General features: G+C 40.1%; 1 protein-coding gene across 3 annotated transcripts in view; it reads right to left on the minus strand.

Annotated features, from left to right (window-relative positions):
* The window catches only part of ATF7 (activating transcription factor 7), a 109,951-nt gene extending 85,458 nt beyond the window's left edge, over positions 1 to 24,493 (minus strand). The window contains exons 1-2 of one of the 3 annotated variants that reach the window (XM_047786766.1): positions 24,370 to 24,493; positions 2,470 to 2,538 (exon numbers count right to left, since the gene is read on the minus strand). In XM_047786766.1, coding sequence (XP_047642722.1) covers positions 2,470 to 2,517 — 48 coding nt within the window. In that variant the 5' untranslated portion in view covers positions 2,518 to 2,538; positions 24,370 to 24,493. Of the gene's footprint in view, positions 1 to 2,469; positions 2,539 to 24,037; positions 24,102 to 24,369 lie in introns of those variants that run through there. The other 2 variants (XM_047786767.1, XM_047786768.1) reach the window with 2 other exon arrangements.
* Positions 24,494 to 25,343: the final 850 nt, after the last annotated feature.

Raw genomic sequence — 25,343 nt, forward strand, 5'->3', positions numbered from 1 at the left:
CAGTGGTTAACGAATCCGACTAGGAACCATGAGGTTGCGGGTTCCGTCCCTGCCCTTGCTCAGTGGGTTAACGATCCGGCGTTGCCCTGAGCTGTGGTGTAGGTTGCAGAAGCGGCTCGGATCCCGCGTTTCTGTGGCTCTGGCGTAGGCCGGTGGCTACAGCTCCGATTCAACCCCTAGCCTGGGAACCTCCATATGCCGCAGGAGCGGCCCAAGAAATAGCAACAACAACAACAAAGACAAAAGAAAAAGACAAAAAAAAAAGTAGAAAGTCCCCGTTTTCATATCTAAAAGAAACAAACACAAAATCCTTCTGGGATCTCACAAATTTCAGTGAAAACTACTGTTTTCTGATAAGACAGCCTCAAAAAACCCTATTTATACATTTCTACCTCAGAGAGCCAGGGAGAAGACCTGCTTTTCTTATGTATTCCTTTCTTTCCTTTTTTTATTTTTTGTCTTTTTTCTTTTTAGGGCCCCACCTACGGCACATGGAGGTTCCCAGGCTAGGGGTCTAATCGGAGCTTTGCTGTCAGCCTACGCCAAAGCCACAGCAACGAGGGATCCGAGCCACATCTGCGACCTATACCACAGCTCACAGCAATGCTGGATCCTTAACCCACTGAGCAAGGGCAGGGATTGAACCTGCAACCTCACAGTTCCTAGGTGGATTCATTCCTCTGCACCATGACAGGAACTCCTTCCTATGTAGTTCTTTATTTTTATCATCCATTTCTATTTACTTTTTTTTCCATTTTTATTTTTTTAAGTCCTTGTCTGAGTAGTGGTAAGCATATGACATATAAGATAGACACTAAGCAGCTAAAATAATAAGTGAAGTAAAACAAACATAAGTACAGAAAAAAATAAATCTTTCCACCAAAAATGCAGATTTTTAAAGTAAGTGAGATAAGTAAAAAGGGTACCAGATGTCAATTATGGGAGTCACATTAAGTACTATTATCAACAAATTCACACACAAAAATTTGAAGGAATCAGATTAAGATTGTGCTGAATAAAGCTGCCTAAAAAGTGAAATAAATTTATTCTATTTTCCCAAGTGACTTTTATTATAAAAATATATATATAAAATATAAACCATATGGGGAAAACATGCAGTCAACAAAAAATAAAGTTGAAAACTTTGAGAAGGAAGGAAATAAACCCTAAATACTTCAGAATATAATGGCTTTTTCAGTCTTTTATGAAATTCTCAGCATTGAAGGGAATTTGGAATCATCCTTTTGCCCACTGCTTGTCACCAACCCCATCTCATCCACCTCTCAAATTCCAATTCTTAGGAATCTCTGGAACTTAACTCTCTCTTCTTTTTATCCTTCTCTAAGTATTTACAATGTTTAATAGAACTAGTCTGTAATCTCACACACTACCAGCGAGTGTCACTGGACAGTCACATGACATACTCCTAACTGAATAGAAATTCAACCCTTCTGGTTCCATAAAATCAACTTTATGATTCACCTTAATGAAGGTGAATAAAATTTTTCTTGAATAAAACTTTCTTTGTATTCCTTTCTTTTTTTTTGGCTGCACCCGTGGCATGTGGGAGTTCCTAGACCAGGGATCAAACCAGAGCCACGGCAGTAACCAGGGCCACAGCAGTGACAATGCTGGATCCTTAACCTGCTGAGCCACCTGGGAACTCCCTTTGTATTCCTTTCTTCATCCTTTGTTGGACATGGCAAAAGGGGAGGGTCTAGGAATAAGAGTTAAGAAGGTGCAAAATAAAAAAAATAAATTAAAAAAGGCAGTTTCAACCATTATTTTATTTAAAAAGTATATGATGAAAAATATTTGACATATAATGTACATGTATACAAACAATAACATGGCAGCTGACACACAGAACAAGTCATTTCATGGCACCAGCTGGTGAAAACAGCCGAGAAATCTTGTAGCTGTGTGACTGCTGTGAGATCAGTTTCTATGTTGGATTTGTCTTTCCTAGATGGATATTTGCCTTAGCTGCGAACAATGATTTTTCTAGATCAATGGTCAAAAGAAACACCTTTTTTTCTTAAGTGAAAAATTCAAAACAGATTCTAGAAATTTGAGGTCCCCGCTGAATGGGTACATGTTCAGCTGCCCATCCAAATATGTTGAGCAGACTTTTATATCCATGAAGGTTGAAGAGAAGGTATTTTTAAACTTGCTTTGTATTTATATAAATAGCTTTAGAAAAGAGACAGGAGCAACATGTATTCCTCAACAGTGTGTGTTGGGAAACAAACACCAGTAGAATAACAATATGAAAGAGAGCAAGGCAGATTTCATTAGGGTAGAGTGCCTACACTTCCTCATAACTTGGATTTACACACTGCAAATCCTCTGATCTGATTACCTCCAGTGATCACGTAAAACACCGGCTTTAAACTCTTTGCCTTAGTGATAAAACAGCCACTTTGATTCACAACGAGACATTCACAATAAAGTATATTGTAAACGTACCTGTCCACAGCCCGGGGCATTGCACACAAACGGTCTGTCGTCTCCCATATTTCATAAAGCAGAGCGGAGCTGAGGAGGGGGAGGTAGGGGGAAAAGTTATGTTAAATACGCTGGAGTTAAGGGGGGGGGGGGCGCTTCAAAAATATCAAGCCTAGAAACAGGTGTTCCAAGAATGCCGTCTATCAAAGCTATAAACACCGGCTACTTTGGGGAGACCCATTAGACAGGTGGCATATGATCTACTGTGCCTCAATTGAGAAGTTTAATTAGAAAAATGTAGACCTAAGTAGTCATGAAATTTCAAGCCTTTTGTAGATTTTCCCTCTTTCTGCTACAGTATATATAACATACTTCTCCAGTCTGCTGAATTACAACCAGTGCAGTTCCCTACGTCAATAAATCCACTGAACGCTCGATGCGGAAGCCATATTTCTGAACTAGAGAAGACCAAAATTTGTCATTTAATTAATTAAGGGATTATAGGAGGGGTGCTCCATTTTACAGGGCCATAATCTGGCTCCCTGGTGTATAAACTACAAGACTGTTGGCAAGGGCTGTTTATCCCAGATTATTGCCAAAGAAAACAAAGCACCCATCCTATTGGGCTACATGGGAAATGATTTTCATTAATAAAAAAATAAAAATAAAACCCTTCTCTCCCCACAGGGAGCCTCTTTCTTCCCCCACCAATCATCTGTGGCAAATGGAGAAATATCAGTACCCTTCCCCCTCTGATTCTATTTATGGCTAGGTTTTTAAAAGCAGCAATAAAACAAATGTCGACTCTTTGGGGGTTTACTGGGTGAATGTGTTCCGGCTGTTTGTGCTGCTCTCGGCCAGAGTTCTTGGGCTGCTCTGTTGCAGCCAACAGATGTGTGCTGCTGCAGGGGATAAAAGAAATGGCACTAAAAGGCATCACTATCTATCCTCTGTTTCTCTGAAGAATTTAACAGGATTTATACTGTGGTTGTTTTTTTAATTATTGAAGTTAAACTCTTGAAATGTTGATCGAAATTCCTTGTCAAAGAGTAGTAATTCCAAGTGAATGTGTTGGGGAAATTTCTCACATCCCAACTAAGAATAAAAATAGAGGTAGAGATGGATAAGGATTAGAAATGCAAATCACAGTAAAAATATTCCTAAAAGATAAACCGTATTTTGGAAGGATGAGAGAGAAAAAAGAGGAGGGACACAAAAATAGTCATCATAAAATTAACACCTAAAGGACATTTTCAAAGGTCCTTCCACAACACAGAAAGCAGTATGAAAGAATATGAACGAGGGAAGATGAAAGAGGAAGAACTATAATTTGAATATACCTAGAAATCACTTCAGAACTGTAACCAAATTTCAGATAAATGAAAATGTCAGGTTAATCTCAGTCAGGTCTGCATTAAAATAAAATGCTAAAGTGCTAGACTGAATCTGGCAATCAGAAAACCATGCTTAAAACTCAGAGGGCAGAGGTAACATCTCTCCTGCTCTCTTAAGACTCACTCTGGGGTTGGAAACGCGTATTTCTGGTAGTCTGATCAGTAATTCCACAACTAATCGGTGTTTAAAAATGTGGGGTGTCCCATAAAATAGAAAGGGCTTCTTAGTCATCTTTCAGTGTGATAGGAACAGGGTCTACCCATGAAGGAAACTGATGCTGCAGCAGTGCTGTAATGGAAGAGCGCCTGTATATACATAGGTGTACACAGATTTATATCACATTTAGCCAGGATAAATTGCTTCAATAAATTCTGTTCCTGGGAGAGGCCAGCTCAAGCTGATGACTGGGTACGTGGAAAATGAGAGCTTTATTCTTCACATAGCCCCAGGACAAGGGGGTTTTCTGGTTTGTTTGTTTATTTTAAATACATGGTGATTTTTTAGCACTTTCTGGAACTACAACAGAGTACAAAAAATAAATACAAGTACATAACAGTAAATACATGTAAAGACCAATGCCATTATGGCTGAAAACTCAGAACATTTCTGGAAAGCAACTGATCTCTGGACAAATTCCTAACAATTGCTGTGCTGGAGGTAATTTCACTTCCTGGTCCCAGAACCTGCTTTCCTAACATAATCGCTAAATGAGAATTTTATTTCAACAAGATCCTCTAACATATTTTCAACCAGGAAGTATAAACTACAAGGGCTAGAGCAGATATAACATAAAGACCAGGCTGGATTCCTTAGTTTTACCTTAGTTCTGTTTTTTTGAGGCAGAATTTCCTGTTTTCTACCTATTTAGAGGAAGAAAAAGGTCTTGGCTGGAGAGTAGGACAGCACTGGCATAGGAAGCAATTAAATATATTCTGGAATGGTTTTCCTCAAAACACAGAATTCAAAATTTGACTTGGTTTTGCACAATCACATCACAATATATGGCTTCAAATTTTATTTCGCCGCATCCTTACTAGGAAATTGAGATGAAAAATCATGACTTTCTAAAAGAAAAAAAAGGCAAAAAAAAGTTTGGGGGAAAGCATTAAAATGTAACAGAAGCAAGCATTTTCATGGCTCTTAAATATTCAAATCCGACAGCCACTAACTAGGATTTCCTGCTTCCTTCCCATTTTGCTGGCTTTTGTTTTGCCATTTTCACCAAAGGGAGATCACAATGGGAGGAAGAAGGCCCTCTTTCCTAAACACCTACCATTATTCATAAATCATTCCCTCAATCTCTTGTGCCTTTTCATTTCCCATCATACTTGCTTTTAAAGTGATGTCTTTTTGAGAAATTAAATATTTAACAATAGTGATCTGTCTCCCCACTTAAAAAGAAGTTCCAGTTAATATCTTAAAAAAAACCTTTTTTTTCACTTTCAGTCTGCTGTATCAATTGCTACATACACAGAATGCCATTGCTTATTTCTATTTGATACTTAAATCTTTAATTATGAGAGGTCAAACTGATGCCTTCACAAAAACAAACAGCAACACATTTTTGTAGTATAAAGAGACTAAGACAAAAGGTGAAATCTTGAATAAACGATGCTGCCATTCACTAGACTTTAACTCACAGCCCATTTTTAACTGTACTACTTGACAAGTAGATCATGTATCTAGACATGGCACTCAAGTCCACTGTCTGTTTCTCAATCTATTCTTCAGGATGAAACTCAAGTATTTTATAGAACTAAGCGATAAATGACAGACAGGGGATATATACATTTAGAGACACTTCCAAGGGAAAGTAAAATGCTCTCAGTGGAAATCTTAGAACAGGAAAACAAAGATTCGTAAAAAGGCTGTCCAAGGGGCCAAGTCGGCCAAAGAAAAAGCTCATGAACTCACTCACCAGAAGGCATAAATGATTATCAAATTGGTATTTACTTAAAAGATAGAAAGTTATGTTAATGCTAGCAAAGAAGTGAAGAAAACCCAAGGTTTACAGAATGATTTTTAAAAACTGAAGTAATTTCATAAAATCCTTAAACAGTTTTGTCAGGGCCTGAAGTATACCCTAAAATGGTCAATATGTAAGTAAGAAAACTGATTCTCTTTGTATGTATATATGTATATCTTTTTTTTTTTTTTTTTTTTTTAATGAGGATAGAGCCTATCAGTGAGGTCTACAAAGTCAGTTCTCTGGACCTGGGTGTAATATGATTACTTCTTTTTTTTTTTTTTTTTGGCTGTGCCCGTAGCATGTAGAAGTTCCCAGGTCAGAGACTGAAACTGAGCCACAGCAGTGACAACGCCAGATCCTTAATCCCCGAGCCACCAGGGAACTCTAATATGATTATTTCTTTAGTAACCAAGTGATGTTAGTAAGATGGCCCAACTTTAGGTAAGAGTACAAAAACACACCCAATGGCCCGTTTGTAGATTCCTAATAACAAAATGCAGACACTGCTAAGTACAAAAAATAAAAAGGGCATGTATACCATAAATATCACTAGCTATCATTCATTCATTCAAAAAAAATTACTAAGGAACTACTAAGTGCCAGGCAAAGTGGACATAAAAATAGAAAGACAATAATAGCCTTTTGCAAAAAAAAAAAAAAAAAAGGAAGAATATTTCACTCATCCGTGCCAAAGAAAACCAGAGCTGAACAGTAGTTAAAGCAGTAAAAAACAGATTTTATTCAGGAAAATTGCAACAGAGGGTAAGAGACCTCACTGTATAACCAGGCTGTTTTGAATACAGCATAAGCAAGTGGGAATTTATAGCCAAGGACCAGGGTAGGAGTTGGTGGCTAGAAAATTACTAAGAGGAAACATGATGGGTAAGGGGGATTCTGGTTAAACTAACCTAACAAGATTCTTGCTGAAGACAAGCCAAGGTGATCATACATCACCTGGGGGAGGGCAGGCAGAGGATGAAGAACCTGATCAGATGTGAGAGTGATCAGATATTGAGGGTGGGAAGCTCTTGCTAAACTGACTTAGCAGGATTCTTGCTAAAATTCGATTTTACAAAGAAGTAAACAGACAGGCCTAAAAGAAGCCTGACTCAAGTTTGGTCAAGCAAAGAATCTTCGTCACTTGGCATGAAAGATGCCAAGTAAGAGGTAAGAATGATGGCTTAGTTCCACAAATAAAAAAAATGGTTAAAAAAAAAAAAAAAAAAAAAGAAAGGGAGTTCCCGTCGTGGCGCAGTGGTTAACGAATCCGACTAGAAACCATGAGGTTGCGGGTTCCGTCCCTGCCCTTGTTCAGTGGGTTAATGATCCGGCGTTGCCCTGAGCTGTGGTGTAGGTTGCAGACGCGGCTCGGATCCCGCGTTGCTGTGGCTCTGGCGTAGGCCGGTGGCTACAGCTCCAATTGGACCCCTAGCCTGGGAACCTCCATATGCCGAGGGAGCGGCCCAAGAAAAATGGCAAAAAGACAAAAAAAAAAAAAAATGGTTGTATTACCTGTGACCAAAAGGGGAATGGGGTAGAATATAGAGATCTAGTTTAAAACTCCTAGAAACTTTTCCTCTCATAAAACAGTTGATATTCAATAAATATTTACTGATTTAATCTGAAGTCAATACTCAAGTATATTTTGCTGTAATTTTATACTTATCTTTCCAAGTTTTGCAGAAAGTTGCTGGGTCCACAAAACAACCACTATGCAGGTATTAATGTATTTAAAGCTATATATACTTAAGACATTTTTTTTTGGCTGCACCCATGGCATTCCCAAGCTAGGGATTGTACCCATGCCCCAGCAGCGACCTGAGCCTCAGCAGTGACAATGTCAAATCCTTACTCTGCTGCGCCACCAGGGAACTCCTAAGACATATTTTATTTTATTTTTTTTGTGTGTGTCTTTTTGTCTTTTTTGTTGTTGTTGTTGTTGCTATTTCTTGGGCCGCTCCCGCGGCATATGGAGGTTCCCAGGCTAGGGGGTCCAATCGGAGCTGTAGCCACCAGCCTATGCCAGAGCCACAGCAACAAGGGATCCGAGCTGCGTCTGTAACCTACACCACAGCTCAGGGCAACGCCGGATCGTTAACCCACTGAGCAAGGGCGGGGACCGAACCCGCAACCTCATGGTTCCTAGTCGGATTCGTTAACCACTGCGCCAGGACGGGAACTCCTAAGACATATTTTAAATACATGTTCACAACTACTATGTGCCTAAGAGACACTGGAGGCACTGTATGTGACTACACCCGAACAACTGTATACTTTTCTTTCTTTCTTTCTTTTTTTTTTTTTTTTGGTCTTTTTAGGGCCGCACTTGCACCATGTGGAGGTTCCCAGGCTAGGGGTCGAATCGGAGCTATAGCCACTGGCCTACGCCACAGCCACAGCAATGCCAGATCTGAGCCGTGTCTACAACCTACACCATAGCTCACGGCTAACCCACTGAGCGAGGCCAGGGATGTACCTGCGTCCTCATGGATACTTTGAGATTAGTTTCCGCTGAGCCACCACAGGAACTCCCAATTCTATGCTTTTCTTATCATACAAGTAACAGAGAGGAAGTTCTACAGTTATTGGTAAGAGTGTTAAAATGGTGTTGTTTCCTGGTAGCTTAGTGGTTAAATATTCGGCAATGCTGTGGCCTGGGAACGTTCATTGGCAGCCAAAAAAGAAGGGGGGAGGATTTGGCAAGTTAACCCTTAACTGACCCTTGAAAACAAAACCTAGACCAGAACTGTTAAGATAGTATTTTCAAGTATGCTTGCTAGTCAAGGATGCAGCAGAGAGGGCACCTTAAAAACGGGAACTTTGGGGAGTACATATTTGGACAATCTTTCTGGAAAGCAATCTGGCAATGTTTATACTAAGTGTCTTAAAATGTTTTACATGCTTTGAACAAATCATTCTTCTTTCAGAACTTTATTCTGAGTCTAAAACCAGAAACATGGACTATTTGCATAGGAAACTGTTCACAGTCATCATACTCAACAAAAAAGAAAAACTAAATTAAATACCTAAAAAGAATGGATAAAGCGTTCCCATTGTGACTCAGAAGTAACAATCCTGACTAGTATCCATGTGGACTTGGGTTTGATCCCTGGCCTCATTCAGTGGATTAAGAATCTGGCCTTGGGGAGTTCGTGTTGTCATGGCTCAGTAGTTAACGAATCCTACTAGGAACCATGAGGTTGTGGGTTTGATCCCTGGCCTTGTTCAGTGGGTTAAGGATCCGGCATTGCCGTGAGCTGTGGTGTAGGTCACAGAGGCGGCTCGGATCCCTTGTTGCTGTGCCTCTGGTGTAGGCTGGTGGCTATAGCTCTGATTAGACCCCTAGCCTGGGAACCTCCATAAGCTGCAGGAGGGGCTCAAGAAAAGGCAAAAAGACAAAAAAAAAAAAAAAAGAATCTGGCCTTGCCAGAGTTCCCGTTGTGGCTCAGTGGTTAACGAATTCAACTAAGAACCATGAGGTTGACAAAAAAACAAAAACAAAAACAAAAAAAAAGGAGTTCCTGTCGTGGCGCAGTGGTTAACGAATCTGACTAGAAACCATGAGGTTGCTCAGTGGGTTAATGATCCAGCGTTGCTGTGAGCTGTGGTGTAGGTTGCAGGCGCGGCTTGGATCCAGCATTGCTGTGGCTCTGGCGTGGGCCGGCAGCTACAGCTCCGATTCGACCCCTAGCCTGGGAACCTCCATATGCCGCGGGAGCAGCCCAATAAATAGCAAAAAGGGACAAAAAAAAAAAAAAGAACCATGAGGTTGAGAGTTTGATCCCTGGCCAAGATCAGTGGGTTAAGGATCCGGCGTTGCCATGAGCTGTGGTGTAGGCTGCAGATGCGGCTCAGATCCCGGGTTGCTGTGGCTGTGGCATAGGCTGGCAGCTACAGCTCTGATTAGACCCCTAGCCTGGGAACCTCCATATGCCTTGGATGCAGCCCTTAAAAAAAAAAGATAAAAATAAATAAAATAAAAAGAATGGATAAATATAAATTAAGATACTGTCTAACAACAGACTGACTATAAGTTGTTAAGAATAACATTTATGAAAGCTATTTAATGACATGAGAAAATTCTATACATTAAGTGGGGAGAAAAAGCAGGATATAAAATTGCATATGCACCATAATTCCAAATCTATAAAAAAAAATCAAACAAAATAATAAGCATAGAACAAGATGAAGGAATTCATATCAAATGTTAATAATGGTCATCTTTGGGTAACCATTATCCCAGATGATTTTATTTTTTCTACCTTCAGTATTTTCCAAAGTTTCTACAGTGATCACAGGTTGCTTTTAATAAATCAAAAGACTATAATATTAATAATAAAAAATACTGATCTGGGGAGTTCTCTGATGGCCTAGAGGGTTGAGGCTCCTGTGTTCACCGCTGTGGCTCTGGTTGCTGCTGTGCAGCATAGGTTCAATCCCTGGCCCAGAAATTCCTCCATACTGCCTGTGAGGTGAAAAAGGGAAAAAAAAAAAAAAGAGAGAGAGAGAGAGAGAGAGAACCTGAAACACACGTGCAACTCTCATTTAAAAAAAAACAAAAACAACCGATCTGTATGACTTAAAAAAAAAGTCAATACCTGCCAGATTATTCTAAAGCACTAAATAGTATGGTATTTACAAATGATACAAAGTTGTTCACTCTCTACTACAAAGCAAGAGAACCACAGAACCAACTGACAAATTAAGTTCAAAATGGGCTACCAAAAAAAAATCTTTCTAAAAATATAAACTAACAGCATCATATAGAAATAGACATGGTGGAAACTTAGAATGACACACAGGATAAATCAAGCATTTCAAGGTAATTCCGCCTTTATTACCCTCAAAGACCCATTTTCAGACTCCCACAAATGCTCCCTAACAATGAATAGCACTTATATTAAACACTTAGAAGTTGTCCCAACCATCCAGCACAGAGGGAATAGAGATGGAATCAGGCTGAGCAGGTACTGAATGCCTTTCAGCTAAGCTACAAACAAGCTAAAAGATTTTAGGCACTCAAACAGAGCTCTACAGGCTCCATTCCCTTGTGATATTAAAAGGAAAGAAATTATATACAAACAGTTCTCTTCCAAGAGCATAGCTTTGGATACCAAGTTACAGATTCTAAGATAATTTAGCAGCTGCTAAGCAAAGAGTACAAACAGAAGTACAAAATCTCCACCACAGCAGTCTCAACCTATTATTCTCCGTAAGATACTCTGTGCTATTGTGATTTGCATTATCTCTAGAACACTGACTTATGAAAAGTTTCTAATAAACATATGAACAGTGAAACTATAATGAAGGTACATTAACCTCAGACAACAGAGAAGTCTCAAGTTTTACCAGCCAGTAGATTATTTAGGAACTGAAATTTCTTTTCATTTTTCTTTTTTTTTAGGGCCGCACCTGTGGCATATGGAAGTTCCCAGGCTAGGGGTGGAATGAGAGCCAGCCTATGCCACAGTCACAGCAATGCTGGATCCGAGCCGCCTCTGCAACCTACACCACAGCTCACGGCAACACCCGACCCTTAACCCACTGAGCAAGGCCAGGAATGAACGCCCACCTTATGGATACTAGTTGGGTTCATAACTTGGTGAGCCATAACAGGAACTCCAGGAGCTGAAATTTCTGTTCATAAATTCTGGGGTAATTTTCCATAGTATTATTTAACATAACAACAGCTTAATACATTACTTCATTAGTAGGTAAACCAAATGCCCCAAAAGGATTAATAAAACACACATACACTTCTACTAGTGTATACCAATTAGTCTTTTATAAAGCACTTTGCTAACAGATTGAAATATGTAGTAGAGAGTTACCAAAAAGTAGGCCAAAGATGAGTCAACAGATTGAGGATGGCCTGAATCTTAGTTACCTATTCTCACACACCCCAAAGAAGATATAAAAATGGACAACGTATCTTTTCATAAACCCAATTCTAACTCAACTGTGTATTTTCAACAGGTATTTCTTTTTCTTTTTTTTCTCTTTTTGCCTTTTCTACGGCCACTTCCTGCAGCATATGGAGGTTCCCAAGCTAGGGGTCTAATTGGAGCTGTAGCTGCTGACCTACACCACAGTCACAGCAAAGCAGGATCCGAGCCATGTCTGTGACCTACACCACAGCTCACGGCAATGCCAGATCTTTAACCCACTGAGCAAGGCCAGGGATCGAACCCACAACCTCATGGTTCCTAGTCAGATTCGTTAACCACTGCGCCATGATGGGAACTTCAACAGTTATTTCTTATATGTTTATTATATCAATGAATATCCAGGAGTTCCCGTCGTGGCGCAGTGGTTAACGAATCCGACTAGGAACCATGAGGTTGCGGGTTCCGTCCCTGCCCTTGCTCAGTGGGTTAACGATCCGGCGTTGCCCTGAGCTGTGGTGTAGGTTGCAGACGCGGCTCGGATCCTGCGTTGCTGTGGCTCTGGCATAGGCTGGTGGCTACAGCTCCGATTGGACCCCCTAGCCTGGGAACCTCCATATGCCGCGGGAGCGGCCCAAAGAAATAGCAAAAAAGACAAAAAAAAAAAAAAAGAAGAAGAATATCCAGACACATGAATTTGAGGGATGGTTTCTTGAAGCATTATTTTAGTCTAGGAAAATTAAATAATGTTCATAGTTTCAACACTAGTTATATTTTATTATAATAATTATAATAATTTTTAAACTCATAATCCAGTTATAGTATATATCAAGGATTGGCAAACTCCAGCCAATGGGCCAAATCCAGCCTGCAGCCTGACACTTTTAACTCCATGAATTTTATTACATTTATAGTTGTACAACGATCATCACAACCCAATTTTATAGCATTTCCATCCCAAACCCCCAGCACATCCCCCCCACCCTGCAACCTTTCTCATTTGGAAACCGTAAGTTTTTCAAAGTCTCTGAGTCAGTGTCAGTATCTGTTCTGTAAAGAAGTTCATTGTGCCCTTTTTTTAGATTCCGCATGTAAGTGATAGCATATGTTGTTGGTGTCTCACTGCCTAACTTCACTTGGCAGGATAATTTCTAGGTCCATCCATGTTGCTACACTGCAGTTATTTATTTATTTCCTTTTTTTTTTGCTTTTTAGGGCCGCACCCATGGCATATGGAGGTTCCAAGGCTAGGGGTCCAATAGGAACTACAGCTGCTGACCTACACCACAGCTCACAGCCACACCGGATCCTTAACCCACTGAGCGAGGCCAGGGATCGAACCTGCAACCTCATGGTTCCTAGTCAGATTAGTTTCCGCTGAGCCATGACAGGAACTCCTATATTTTTAAATGATTAAAAAAAAAATCAAAGGAAGAAAATTTTGTGACGTGAAAATTACATGAAATTCAAATTTTAGTGTCCATAAATAAAGCTTTATGGGAACATGGCCATGTTTATTCTTTGCATGTTGTCTCTGGCTAGCTACTTTTGTGCTACAGTGACAGAGCTGCAATACCTAACATATTTATTACTATCTGAACTTAGTTTGCCAAATCCTGGTATTTATGATAACTATTATTAATTAAAATACAAGGTTGAGGGAAGTTCGTTGGTGGTCTAGTGGTTGGCACTCAGCATTTTCACTGATGCAGCCCAGGTTAGAGTCCTGGTCTGGGAACTAAGACCTCACATCAAGCCACTGCACTGCACGGCCAAAAAAAAAAAATTAAGAACAAAAAACCAACAACGAGGTTAAGATATCCCAATTACAACAAACAGGGTTAGGGTTAGGGTTAGGGTTAGATTGTTAATAAGGACTTTTATTACGTGATTATTCAAGAAATTTTTTATTTGATTTCTCAAGATTTATAAATTAGGTTTTCTTAAAATATGATTAATTAAGCTAGCTCCACTGTTCTCAATCTTTACCATATTCACCTAGGCACCTTGTAAAATTACAGATTCCCAGGCCTCCTGGATTCTCTTGGCACTGGGGCCCAATAATCTACACTTTAAAAAACACCCTGAAGGAGCTCCCATTGTAGCTCAGCAGTAACAACCCGACTAGTATCCATTAGGACACAGGTTCTATCCCTGGCCCTGCTCGGTGGGTTAAGGATCCTGTGGCTGTGGAAAAGGCTGTCAGCTGCAGCTCCAATTTGACCCCTAGCTTGGGAAATTCCATATGCCACAAGGTCTGCCCTAAAAGACAAACAAACAAACAAAAAACACCCTGGGGAGTTCCTGCTGTGATTCAATGGGTTATGAACCCAACTAGTATCCATAAGGACAGGGGTTCGATCCCTGGCCTCACTCAGTGGGTTAAGGATCCAGCATTGCCATGAGCTGTGGTGTAGGTCACAGATGCAGCTCTGATCCCATGTTGCTGTGGCTGTGGCGTAGACCGGCAGCTGCAGCTTCAATTCAGCCTCTAGCCTGGGAAATTCCGTATGGTGCAGGTGTGGCCATAAAAAGGGGGGGAAAAAACCCACCCTGGGGGGTAATTCCCACTGTAGCAGAGCAGGTTGAGAATCCAGCATGGTCTCTGCATTGGCACAGGTTCAATTCCTGCCAGTATAGTGCAGGTGTGGCCCTAAAAAGGGGGAAAAAAAAAAGCCACCCTGGGGGGTAATTCCCACTGTAGCAGAGCAGGTTGAGAATCCAGCATGGTCTCTGCATTGGCACAGGTTCAATTCCTGCCAGTATAGTGGGTTAAGGATCCAGCGATGCTACAGCTGTAGTGTAGGTCACAGCTGAGGCTTGGATTGGATCTCTGGTCTGGGAACTTCCATGTGCTACAGGTGTGGCCTAAACCAAACCAAAACAAAATATCCTGGGTAATTCTGACACAATGATCAGGAACCCACCCTTTGAGAAGCACTAAAATTGTTGAAGAGCTTACGGTAAACAGCTGTATTTTTCAAATGGGTTCCAGGGATCCCTACAGATTCTTGAGAACCTTTCAGAGGGTTCAGGGGTGTTCAGATCATACATGGGTAAAAGCCCTTTTTTTGGCCTGTCTCAGCATGTGGAAGTCCCTGAGCCAGGGACTGAACCTGAGCCATAGCAACAACCCAAGCCACAGCAGCCTTAACCACTAGGCCACCAGGGAATTCCTAAAAAATCTATTTAAAGGGCACAACAGGCCAATTCATATTAATGTAAGGGAGTATTAAGAGTTCACAGATGAGGTTTCAGATTCTACACAATAGCTAGCCTTTAAGAAACTATCAGTTTTCAGATTTGAGTGTAATATCAAAGAAGAAAGGTTATCTACAATTATCTGAAAAGCATCTTTCCTTTTCCTATTACATATCTGTGTGAGCACAGATTTTCTTCATATATACTTCAACCAAAACAATGTATCCTAACAGATTGAATGTAGAAGCAGATATGAGAATACAGCTGTTTTCTATTAGCCAGACATTTGACACTCTTCCCTTCAATTTTTTGGATATTATAGTTATTTACGTTGTTATTTTAAAATAAGTAAATAAATCTTTTAAAAGTTCCCCCTTCTAATTTCTCATATGCCAAGTATAAACAGATAATCATAATAAGCAAAAACTCTTTGAAGACCCCAATAATTTTTAAGAGTATAGAGGGGTGGGTACTGAGACCAAAAGCAGTTTGAGATCCACAGTCTGAAAATCGGCAGAATACCCTGGATTGATCAAAGAGAAGGTTAAAATTAATTTCTGGATTTCAGGCTCAGACAAGCAGGGACAGGTTTCAAAGAAAGAAGCCAGCTTAAACAGACCAAATAGTTTTGAAGCAAATGACTGAAAACAGATGGGAGTGAAAATTAGGCTGAATCATAAGTTAGGCAACACATGGCCAAAGCTTTGAATCTATCTGGAAACAGCTTCATATAGGCAACTACTAAAATTGAACTTTTTAAAAGTCTCCTAGGCTTTTGGATGATTCAAGGAACTGTTTTGGACTATTCTCAAAAAGGTTAATAAATCCAAAACAAAGAAGTAAAAACATGCTAAAAGTGACAGTAGGAACCAGCATTAGAAATAACTAGAGATTATACCTATCTATATTTGTCTTCAACATGCTTTTACCAGTAGAAAAATTCCTGGAAATTGGTAGGCTGTGAAAAATCTATGGTGTTGTATTTTCTTTTTTTTTCCTTCTCATTTTCAGATAAAGTGTGACCCCTAAAACAACGAACCAATAGTAATCAACCCCAAAACAATGATCTTTAAGGGTAAAGTTTAAATCTTCACAATTTAAATAGGCTGTGAACAACAACAAACCTGTTAGACTTATAACATTAAACCCCAGTATGAGCCTGACCCACCATAGGAAATAGCTACATTATCTCACAATGATAATCATGGAGACCATTTGAAATTCTCAAGGGAAAAAAAAAAATCTATTTTCTAAGACTGCCACATACTGGTAATACAGTGACCTATTTGGGTTATCTCAAACATTCACTGCTTTTCAAAAATCTCTAACATAGGGAGCTGCCATTGTGGCTCAACGGAAATGAATCCGAATAGTATCCATGAAGATGCAGGTTCAATCCCTGGCATCACTCAATAGGTTAAGGATATGGAACTGCAATGAGCTGTGGTGTAGGTCGAAGACGCAGCTCAGATCCAGAGTTGCTGTGGCTATGGCGTAGGCCAGCAGCCACAGCTCCAATTCAACCCCTAGTCTGGGAACCTCCATATGCTGCAAGTACACCCCTAAAAAGACAAAAAAAAAAAAGAGAAAAATCCAAAAAACTCTGACGTAGCTATTAGCAGACTACTGGTTGACCAAAACTTAAAAAAAAATTTTAAAGAAATGGTACTACGAGAGATATGTTAGTACCAGAAATACCAGAAAAAACATGCTAAATAAAACGAGCATAGTATTACTCAAGTTTGATAACAGTTAAATAAACATTACTGCCAAGAAACTTGGTGCCAACACAAGTCATTTACAGCAATCATATGTTATATTCAATAAATCATCCTGTTTTTATAATAAAGTCAGGCATATTCTTGTTTAAAAAAGAATGGTTACTCTATTTTTTTTCTTTTTTTCTTTTTTTTTTTTTAGGGCCACACCTGAGGCATATGGAGGTTCCCAGGCAAGGGGACGAATGGGGGCTGTAGCAACTAGCCCATGCCACAGCCAGAGGATCCAAGCTGCGTCTTTGACATATACCACAGCTCATGGCAACACGGGATCCTTTAACCCACTGAGGCCAGGGATCAAACCCTCATCCTCATGGATACTAGTTGGGTTCCTTATCACTGAGCCACAACAGGTAACTCCAGTTACTCTACTTTTAATTCTGAAAAAAATATAACATCTAATACATGGTAGAAATGTAGAAAAATGTTAGGCCCCAAATAAAATTTGATCAACTTAGAACATAAATCTCCTCTGTCCACTGTGTCAGAAAGAAGCACTACACCAGATAAGAAGGTACTGGTAGATAACCCACTCAAAGAAAACAAGCTGGGTTTTGTGAGAAGGTGAGGCTATGGCAGAACAAAACTGTTTCCATGGAGGCCCAAAGCCACAAGCTCACAAAGTAACTTTTTAAGCTAAATCTTGGCTCTTTGTTAGACTTCCACAAATTGATATGTATTAAGGACAAATGCAGTAGTGAATTAGAGAAACTTTTTGCATAGTCAAGTTTCAATGTATAAGAACATTTAGGATTAAAATCACCAAAAGATGAAAAAAAAACCTAACAAAGTGAAGTAGTAAGTTTGTAGTACATTTTGTTATCCTTCATGACAATACTGTAGTAGCTCACCTTTGGTTAAATTGGGAATCTTTCTAAGAGGTCCACTTATAGAGTTTTAAAACTAGATAATAGGAGTTCCTGTCACAGCTCAGGGGAAACGAATCCAGCTAACATCCACGATCTATCGATCCCTGGCCTCCCTCAGTGGGTTAAGGATCTGGCATTGCTGTGCACTTCGGTGTAGGTGGCTCTGATTCTGAGTTGCTGTGGCTGTGGTGTAGGCCAGCAGCTACAGCTCCGATTTGACCCCTAGCCTGGGAAACCTCCATATGCCACAAGTGCGGCCCTAAAAAGCAAAACAATAAAAATAATAAATAAATAAAAATAAAAACTAGATAATAAATTCATCTTTTCACAAAACCGTTCCTGAATTTTAGTATTCATCCCTCCTCTCTAAGGAAGTCATGCAATAGGTACGCCCTTACTTTCAAAACTGTATTTTTGTATACACACAGTGAGTAAATTATTCATATATATATATATTTTTTTAAGTTTCTTAACAAAAGGACAAACAAGAGAAGGAAAGAAAACAAAATACTATGATTTAACAGAAGGCAAAAAACACATTCTTTCAACAATGTCCACTAGGGAAATTCTGAAGAGAATATGTCATGATAAAAATTTTCTTTTTTTTGTTTTTTTTAGGGCCGCATCCACGGCACATGGAGGTTCCCAGTCTAGGGGTTGAATCAGAGCTGTATTGCCAGCCTACGCCACAGCCACAGCAATGCCAGATCCGAGCTGTGTCTGCAGCCTACACCGCAGCTCACAGCAATGCCAGATCCTTAATCCACTGAGTGAGGCCAGGGATTGAACCTGCGTCCTCATGGATACTAATCAAATTCATTTCTCCTCAGCCACAATGGGAACTCCTTGTCCTGATAAAATATTTTAAGACATAAAATGATCCCAATGCAAAATATTTGTTGCTGCTAATTTTTACCTAAAAGAGTTAATATTTCTTGTCATCTACGATCCTTAATTTTTGTTTATCTATTCCCACTGGGTGAGTAGAACCATTTCAATTTCATTTTCTTTGCAATCTTACTTTTATTCCTGATTCTTCGATAGTAAGTTTCTTGAACTGAGCTTCTATTTATGAATGTTTGGACTGCAAAGGACCTTAAGGGGTCATCAAGTCCATCCTTCTGCTTTCCAGGAGAATTCATAACTACAATCTCATATGGATGAGAATATATCAAAAGAAAATGTATTCTGTCACTAACAGCATGCTAGTTTATTCCACACAATCATTTCCACTCACAATTTGCAATTTTCTAAAAATGAAAGTAAAAATCAAAACCCCAAAAGAGGAAGGTGCTTTAAAACTGCATTTATCAGCTAAAATTGCTCAAACATAAATTCAACTATTAGGCTAAAATTAACCCACAGGAAAGTTGTTGGCCGCCAACAGTAAGTCTTTAGTCCCAAGAGGTTTTCTGATGCTTTACCTTATTTATAGCACCATTTTACTTACACTACAAACTTAGACCACCATGCCAATAAACTATAATTATAAATAGCAATTATATATATTATATATCATACATACAATATTTTACACATATGTATCATATATATGAATGTATATGTATGTAAATGTGTGTACATTTCTTTTATAGGTGCTGTAGGTTTTTATTCCAAGCAGAAAATGAAAAGTTAGGTCTTGGGAGTTCCAGTCATAGCGCAACGGAAACGAATCCAACTAGGAACCATGAGGTTGAGGGTTCGATCCCTGGTCTCGCTCAGTGGGTTAAGGATCTGGCATTGCCTTGAGCTGTGGTGGAAGTCGCAGATGCGGCTCAGTTCTGGCATTGCTATGGCTCTGGTGCGGGCTAGCAGCAACAGCTCCGATTAGACCCCTAGCCTGGGAACCTCCATATGCCACGGGTGTGGCCCTAAAGAGACAAAAGACCAAAAAAAAAAAAAAAAGGTCTAAACTGGAGATGTCAATATTACGGGGAAGCTACAATACAACTGTTATACAAGCTATTGCTTAATTCTGTAATATGTAACTTAAAATGTTCAGGGAATGATGTTTCTTCCTAAAAGAGTTTCCAAAATAGAATTTCATCTGATGACAAAAAACATGCAACTATGAGGAAACACTGTTAAATTGTTCTAGAATTATTTTTTTAGAAAGGAAGCAGGGGAGTTCCCACTGTGGCGCAGCAGTAACAGTGTCTCTGCAGTATCTCCGGCCACTCCAAGGGTATGGGTTCAATCCCAAGCCTGGCACAGTGGGTTAAGGATTCCGAGTTGCCACAACCGGTGGTTGGGTTGCAGCTGGGACTCAAATTCCATCCCTGGCCCTGGAACCTCCATATGCTATGGGGCGGCCAAACAGGAAAAAAAAAAAATTTTAAAATAACAAGGAAGCAGGACTAGAAGTCTTAAAAACGGGAGGGGGGGGGAATAATACTTAAAAAAACAGGGGCCAAGGAAGGTAGGGTCCAGAAACTATATTCTAATGAAATACTGTTTCCCAGGAAGATTATAAAGTGAAATATTAAATAGATGGCTTATGAACAACCTGCAAGTAATGCAGTGATCTATAAACACTAGCATAAGATAGCTAAACAGTAACACACATAACTTCATTTTTTTCTTTTTTTTTTTTAAAGGCCACACGCAGGCATACAGAAGTTCCTGGGCCAGGGATTGAATTCCAGCCACAGCTGCGGACTTGCACAGAGGCTCCAGCAGTGCCAGATCCTTTAACCCACTGTGCTGGGCCAGGGATGGAACCCACAGCTCCATGGTGACCAAAACCACTGCAGTCAGGTTCTTAACCCACTGCACCACAGCGGGAACTCCTTCATTTCTTTTTTGACAAGGACACTAGCCTAGGAGCTCAAGGATAATGTCAGAGGCAGAATATATTTAGACTTCACCAGAACACCTCCTAATACTTCACAGGAAATATGTTAGATAATAAAACAGTACATGGATTCATAACTGAATTTTACCCAAAAGATTCATTAAGGGAGTAATATCAACCTATTGATAACGTGCTGTTACACATTTTTCCACCCTTATATATTTTTACCAGTGAGCTAAAACAAAAATATAGATGTCATGTTTATCAAATTTGACTATCAACAATACAAAGATATGAGGAATGGTTAAGAAGCTAAATAACATTACCAAGCTAAAACAATAAAACTAACAAGATGCCATCCTGGGAACTATATCTAGTCACTTATGATGAAGCATGATAATGTGAGAAAGAAAATGTGCACATGTTTGTGTTGCTGGGTCATCTTGCTGAACAACAGAAAATTGACAGAACACTGTAGATCAGCTATAATGAAAAAAATCATTATTAAAAAATAAAACTAACAAGATGACAATTACAGGGATAAATGCAAAACCATCAATTAAAATGAAAAAATTAATTATGTAAGTTAATGTGATCTTGGGTTTTAAGAACAGAGGTATTGAGTGCAGTGGAGGATAAAAAAGCCACACTCTCCCTTGTACTGTGTATTGATTAGATTATATCTGAGATGCTATTTTCAGATCTAGATAAGAAACCCTAATAACTCCAGCAACTAAGTTGATGAGGAGCCTGAACTTTATTCAAAAATGTCACTTAAGGAATGGCTGAAAGAACTTGGGATATTTATCCCAGTAAAAGAAGACTTAACAGGACATAACTGCCATCAAATATTTGAAGGGCTACCATGATGACAAGGAATTAGGTTTATTTATTGTAGCTTCAGATGGCAGGAGTTAAGAGCTTCAGCACAATGTAAAGAATGTTCTAAAAGTAGAGCTCCAGTATTGGAACAGGGTATCTGAGAAGTAGAGACCTCTTCCTTACAGCATTCAGAAGTCAAAAGACCAGACCACCCACCAGACATTCCAAAATGATGCATTTTCACATTTCATGAATGTACTTGATCCCAAAAGAAGACCGTTAGGAGAAGGCAACATTAAAAAACGATAAGCTAAAAACTGTTTTCTTTGACATGTTTCTAGAGATGGAAGACTTTTTTTCACTGAGTCTAAAATCACAGTACCACAGTCAGAGAAACCAGCAACAAAAGAAGTAATGCTTTTTATTTTTTAACAAATGTTGCATTTGTTTTTCCAAAGAAACAACATCTGCCCCTTAACTTCAGTACCTTTATCAAGGGATAAGGGACAATTATGTGCAGGTCTGCCAATTAGTTTCAAGGAGAGAGCGGTCTTTATTAGACATTTACATGGCAAAGCTATTTGCTCCACCTAAAACTTCCTTTCAAAAAGGCTCCTCCTCATCAGACGTGGATAGGAGGCTGCTCTAACACTGACTCCCTCCTACTGCAGCGGAGGAAAAGCTCAGTCTTGACATGTACAAAACAATAACTTGTGAGAACTTTAGAGCAGCTGTGTTCAGGCAGAGCTAGGGACTTAAAGCAGCAGCTTGTGAGCTGACTGAAAAAACAATTTTCATTTTGGGTTGGAAATGGGGAGAGGAAAGAGAAAGAAGATATACAGTAACGGTAAATATTAGCATTTAAAAGCCATGGTAAACAAAAACAAAAGTTACAACACTACAACATCACAGGATGTAATCTTTAATCCACAAATTTCAAGATGAGAACTGCTATAATTCTCTACTTTTTTGGTAGATATTATTAAGAAAAAAAATAATGTTGCATTTAATAGTACCCAAGTCAAAGCCATCACAAATTGTAGGATGGAAGAATAAAACAAGGAACTTGGCTCTCTCCTTGAATTGGGGGTTGGGGGGGTGTGCATGCGCAAGCTGCTGCCAGGCAACTGAAAATGTCTGTATGTCCAACAGCAATGCTCTGAATGTGAAATTCTGGAAGCCAATTAAGTAATTAATCTTAAAAAGTCAGTAACTAATTGGTTTCAAAGTGCTGCAGAGGTAACTTCCTAGCCAGAAGAACAAATAGTTGCTGAAAACCCAGGGTGAATGATACAAAGCAAAATACTCTGAGATTTCTCTTCATATAACAGCTTTATGGGTATTTCAGATGTTATTTTGCTTCCAAAAGTAAAAGGAGAAGAAAAGAAATGTAAAAGACAAATCTATGTAACAGCAAAGGCATTTTTAATTAATTGGCTGTATTAGTTCATTATTAAATAATATGTAACTATCAAACAAAGGGCAAAGACTTGCCCCTTTTCTGTATAGAATTAAGAACTGGTAAGACTACTTAGTATAGCTGCCAAACTTTCCTTTAGCTTCTTTTCTTACGGACATGTTAAATTTCGCAATCATCTCCACTTACCTTATATCCTCCATGTTTAAGTACAAATTGTGTTTGATTTCCCCAACCCTTGCCCTAAGATATTATGACATATCTTTAGCTTCTGAGTCTGGACACAAAGGAAGAAGCTGAAATTTTTTCACTTTCCTGAAATACGTGTGCATTTTATTTACACCATTAAAAAATATATAAGCTAAATAAAACTGCGACCATTTAGCAACTCTTCCAGAATATCAGTGGGTAAGAAACATATTTGACAAAACAAATTTCAATTTAGGATATTTTGTTGTGCTTAGAATACCTATAAAGACCGATGTCTCTACAAGAATAACTTGCATTACTGCAAAGTTTTTAAACACAGGGCTCAAGCGAGCTTTCAGAGAAAGCTCTGCACACCCCCACAAACCTACACTTACTATGACACAACCCTCAGAGATATTAAAACACCCTCTGTTAAGGAGAAAACAAACTTTTAAAGTTAGTAAAGCAGCAACGCGGGAATCTGGGTAGGAGGTGCCCTGGGTAGTAAACACCCCAGTCGGAGAACATAACAAGCAATTGAGAGCAACATATAACTCCCTATGGGGCTCCAACTTGGCTGCTTAAGTCTCAAGCCCCCATCCCTGAGTTGAAGAAGAGATGAAGTGCGGGAAGAGGAAGAGGGGGAGAAAGGAAATCAGAGTAGAAGTGATGAAAGTGCTCTATTTTTCTCCTTCTCTACCCCTATCCCACCTCTCTTGCAGGCTGGTCACGAGACTGGGTGCAATATCCACCAAAAGCCCTACATCTATTTCCCAGGCTTATTCTGATACCTAGGCTAAACACTTGCATATCTCAGCCGTCTCCTAACCAAACACCTCCCTTACTTCTCTGGATTCCCCCATACCCTCTCTAAAGTGATGCCTTTTGGCCATTAACACACCACTATTAAGTCTTCCCAAACTCACTCACTTAATTTTCTCCATATCCACACTTTTTTCCTGCTATCATGTCCCTAATACTCTTTTTTATAATTCAATCGAAATGCCGTGCTCTCACTTCCAATGATTTACCTCTATCTTTCCAGCCAAACCAAGTACCATGTTTTCACCTACTCATCCCTACCTCCTGCCTATTACCCTTGCCTCTTCCAATGCCAAGCCTCTAACCCCACTCTTGGAAGAAACCCTGGGTCTTCAACTAATTTAGTACCCCACCCCTTCCTCCCATTCCAGCCTCCACTAGACTTCCATTCCCTCAGGATTCAACTCCCCTCTCATTGCCACGCCCTGAGCCCCCCGGGGCTACTTACCCCAAGTTCTCCCCACACTTCAGGCCTCTGGCCCCGCCTTCCCCCCCCAAAGGAAGGAGGCGGGAGGAAAGAGAGAAGGGGGCGGCACTCCGCAAGGTAAAGACGATCTCCTATTAGTGCTCATCGCCGCCAATCGTAGCTTCCTTCTTTTTTATTGGTCGGCCTTAGCCCACGCCCCACCCTCTTCCTCAGACAGGGCCCGGCCACCGCCTCAGCGCCCCCGTCCAACACACACTGGGAGGGGAGGTCCCGGCCTGGGACACTGGGACGGGCCACAGTTGAGGGGGAGAGTCCCGTCAGCTCGTGGACTAGTTAATGTTAACAGGACTTACCCGTTGGTAGCTCCGTCGCCTCCTGCCCGCCTGCGCTTGGTCTCACAATCTACCTCCAGCTCCTTCTTTCCCCCCCTCAGCGGAGCAGATACTTTCCTCTCGTCCGGCCAGGCGCGCGCACTTCTCGCGAGATGTTGAGAGGGGGTTGGAGGAAGGGCGAGATTTGTTGGGCCTGAATTGGAAAGCGGCGGAGGGACTGGGCTCCGAAAAAAGAAGGGGCTGGACTTAGAGTGGGCAGGGCTAGGTAGGGAGGCTGAACAAGTTCTCTAGGCGGTGGTTACACGTGTTCGGCTGCCTAGTGTAAGGGAGAAAAGAAAAAGAAGGAAAGGGAATCCTTACAGGTGCCTGTAGTACTGGAGATTCAAAGGTTCTCATTCTACAGAATGAGATCATCTTAAAGGAGCGCACTTTAAAAACGAGAGGAAATTATACCTCAATAAAGCTGTTAAAAAAGGGGGAAAAACTGAGACAGCTATATACAAGATTCCAAACAGTTGAGTAGTTGAATTTTCTTCTTTGCACTTAGAGTAGCATAACTGTGGCCATAATCTGCTCTGTGTGTGACTGTTTATGGCGGTGGAGAACTTCTACCAAAAGTTCAACCACAGGAACTGGAGACTTTTTACAAAATGCAGGCCTTCAGAATTATCACTTCCTTGAAGAATTGAACTATGAGAAGGAGACAGCCTTCGGAAGATTTTGGGTGAAACATCAAATGCAAAGACCATTTAAAATTTTCTCATATGGTTACTAAGGTGGTAAATTTTGTTATGTGGTATTTACAACTAAAAAAAAAAACCTTGATTTTTTTAGTTTTATTTTTTTAGGGCTGCACCTGCAGCCTGTGGAGAGTCCCAGGCTTGGGGTCTAATTAGAGCTACAGCTGCCAGCCACAGCCACAGCCATAGCAACTCAGGATCCGAGCCGCGTCTGCGACCTACACACCACAACTCATGGCTGCACTGGATCCCAGA

This window comes from Phacochoerus africanus, chromosome 7 (assembly GCF_016906955.1).
Source record: "Phacochoerus africanus isolate WHEZ1 chromosome 7, ROS_Pafr_v1, whole genome shotgun sequence".
NCBI lineage: Eukaryota > Metazoa > Chordata > Mammalia > Artiodactyla > Suidae > Phacochoerus > Phacochoerus africanus.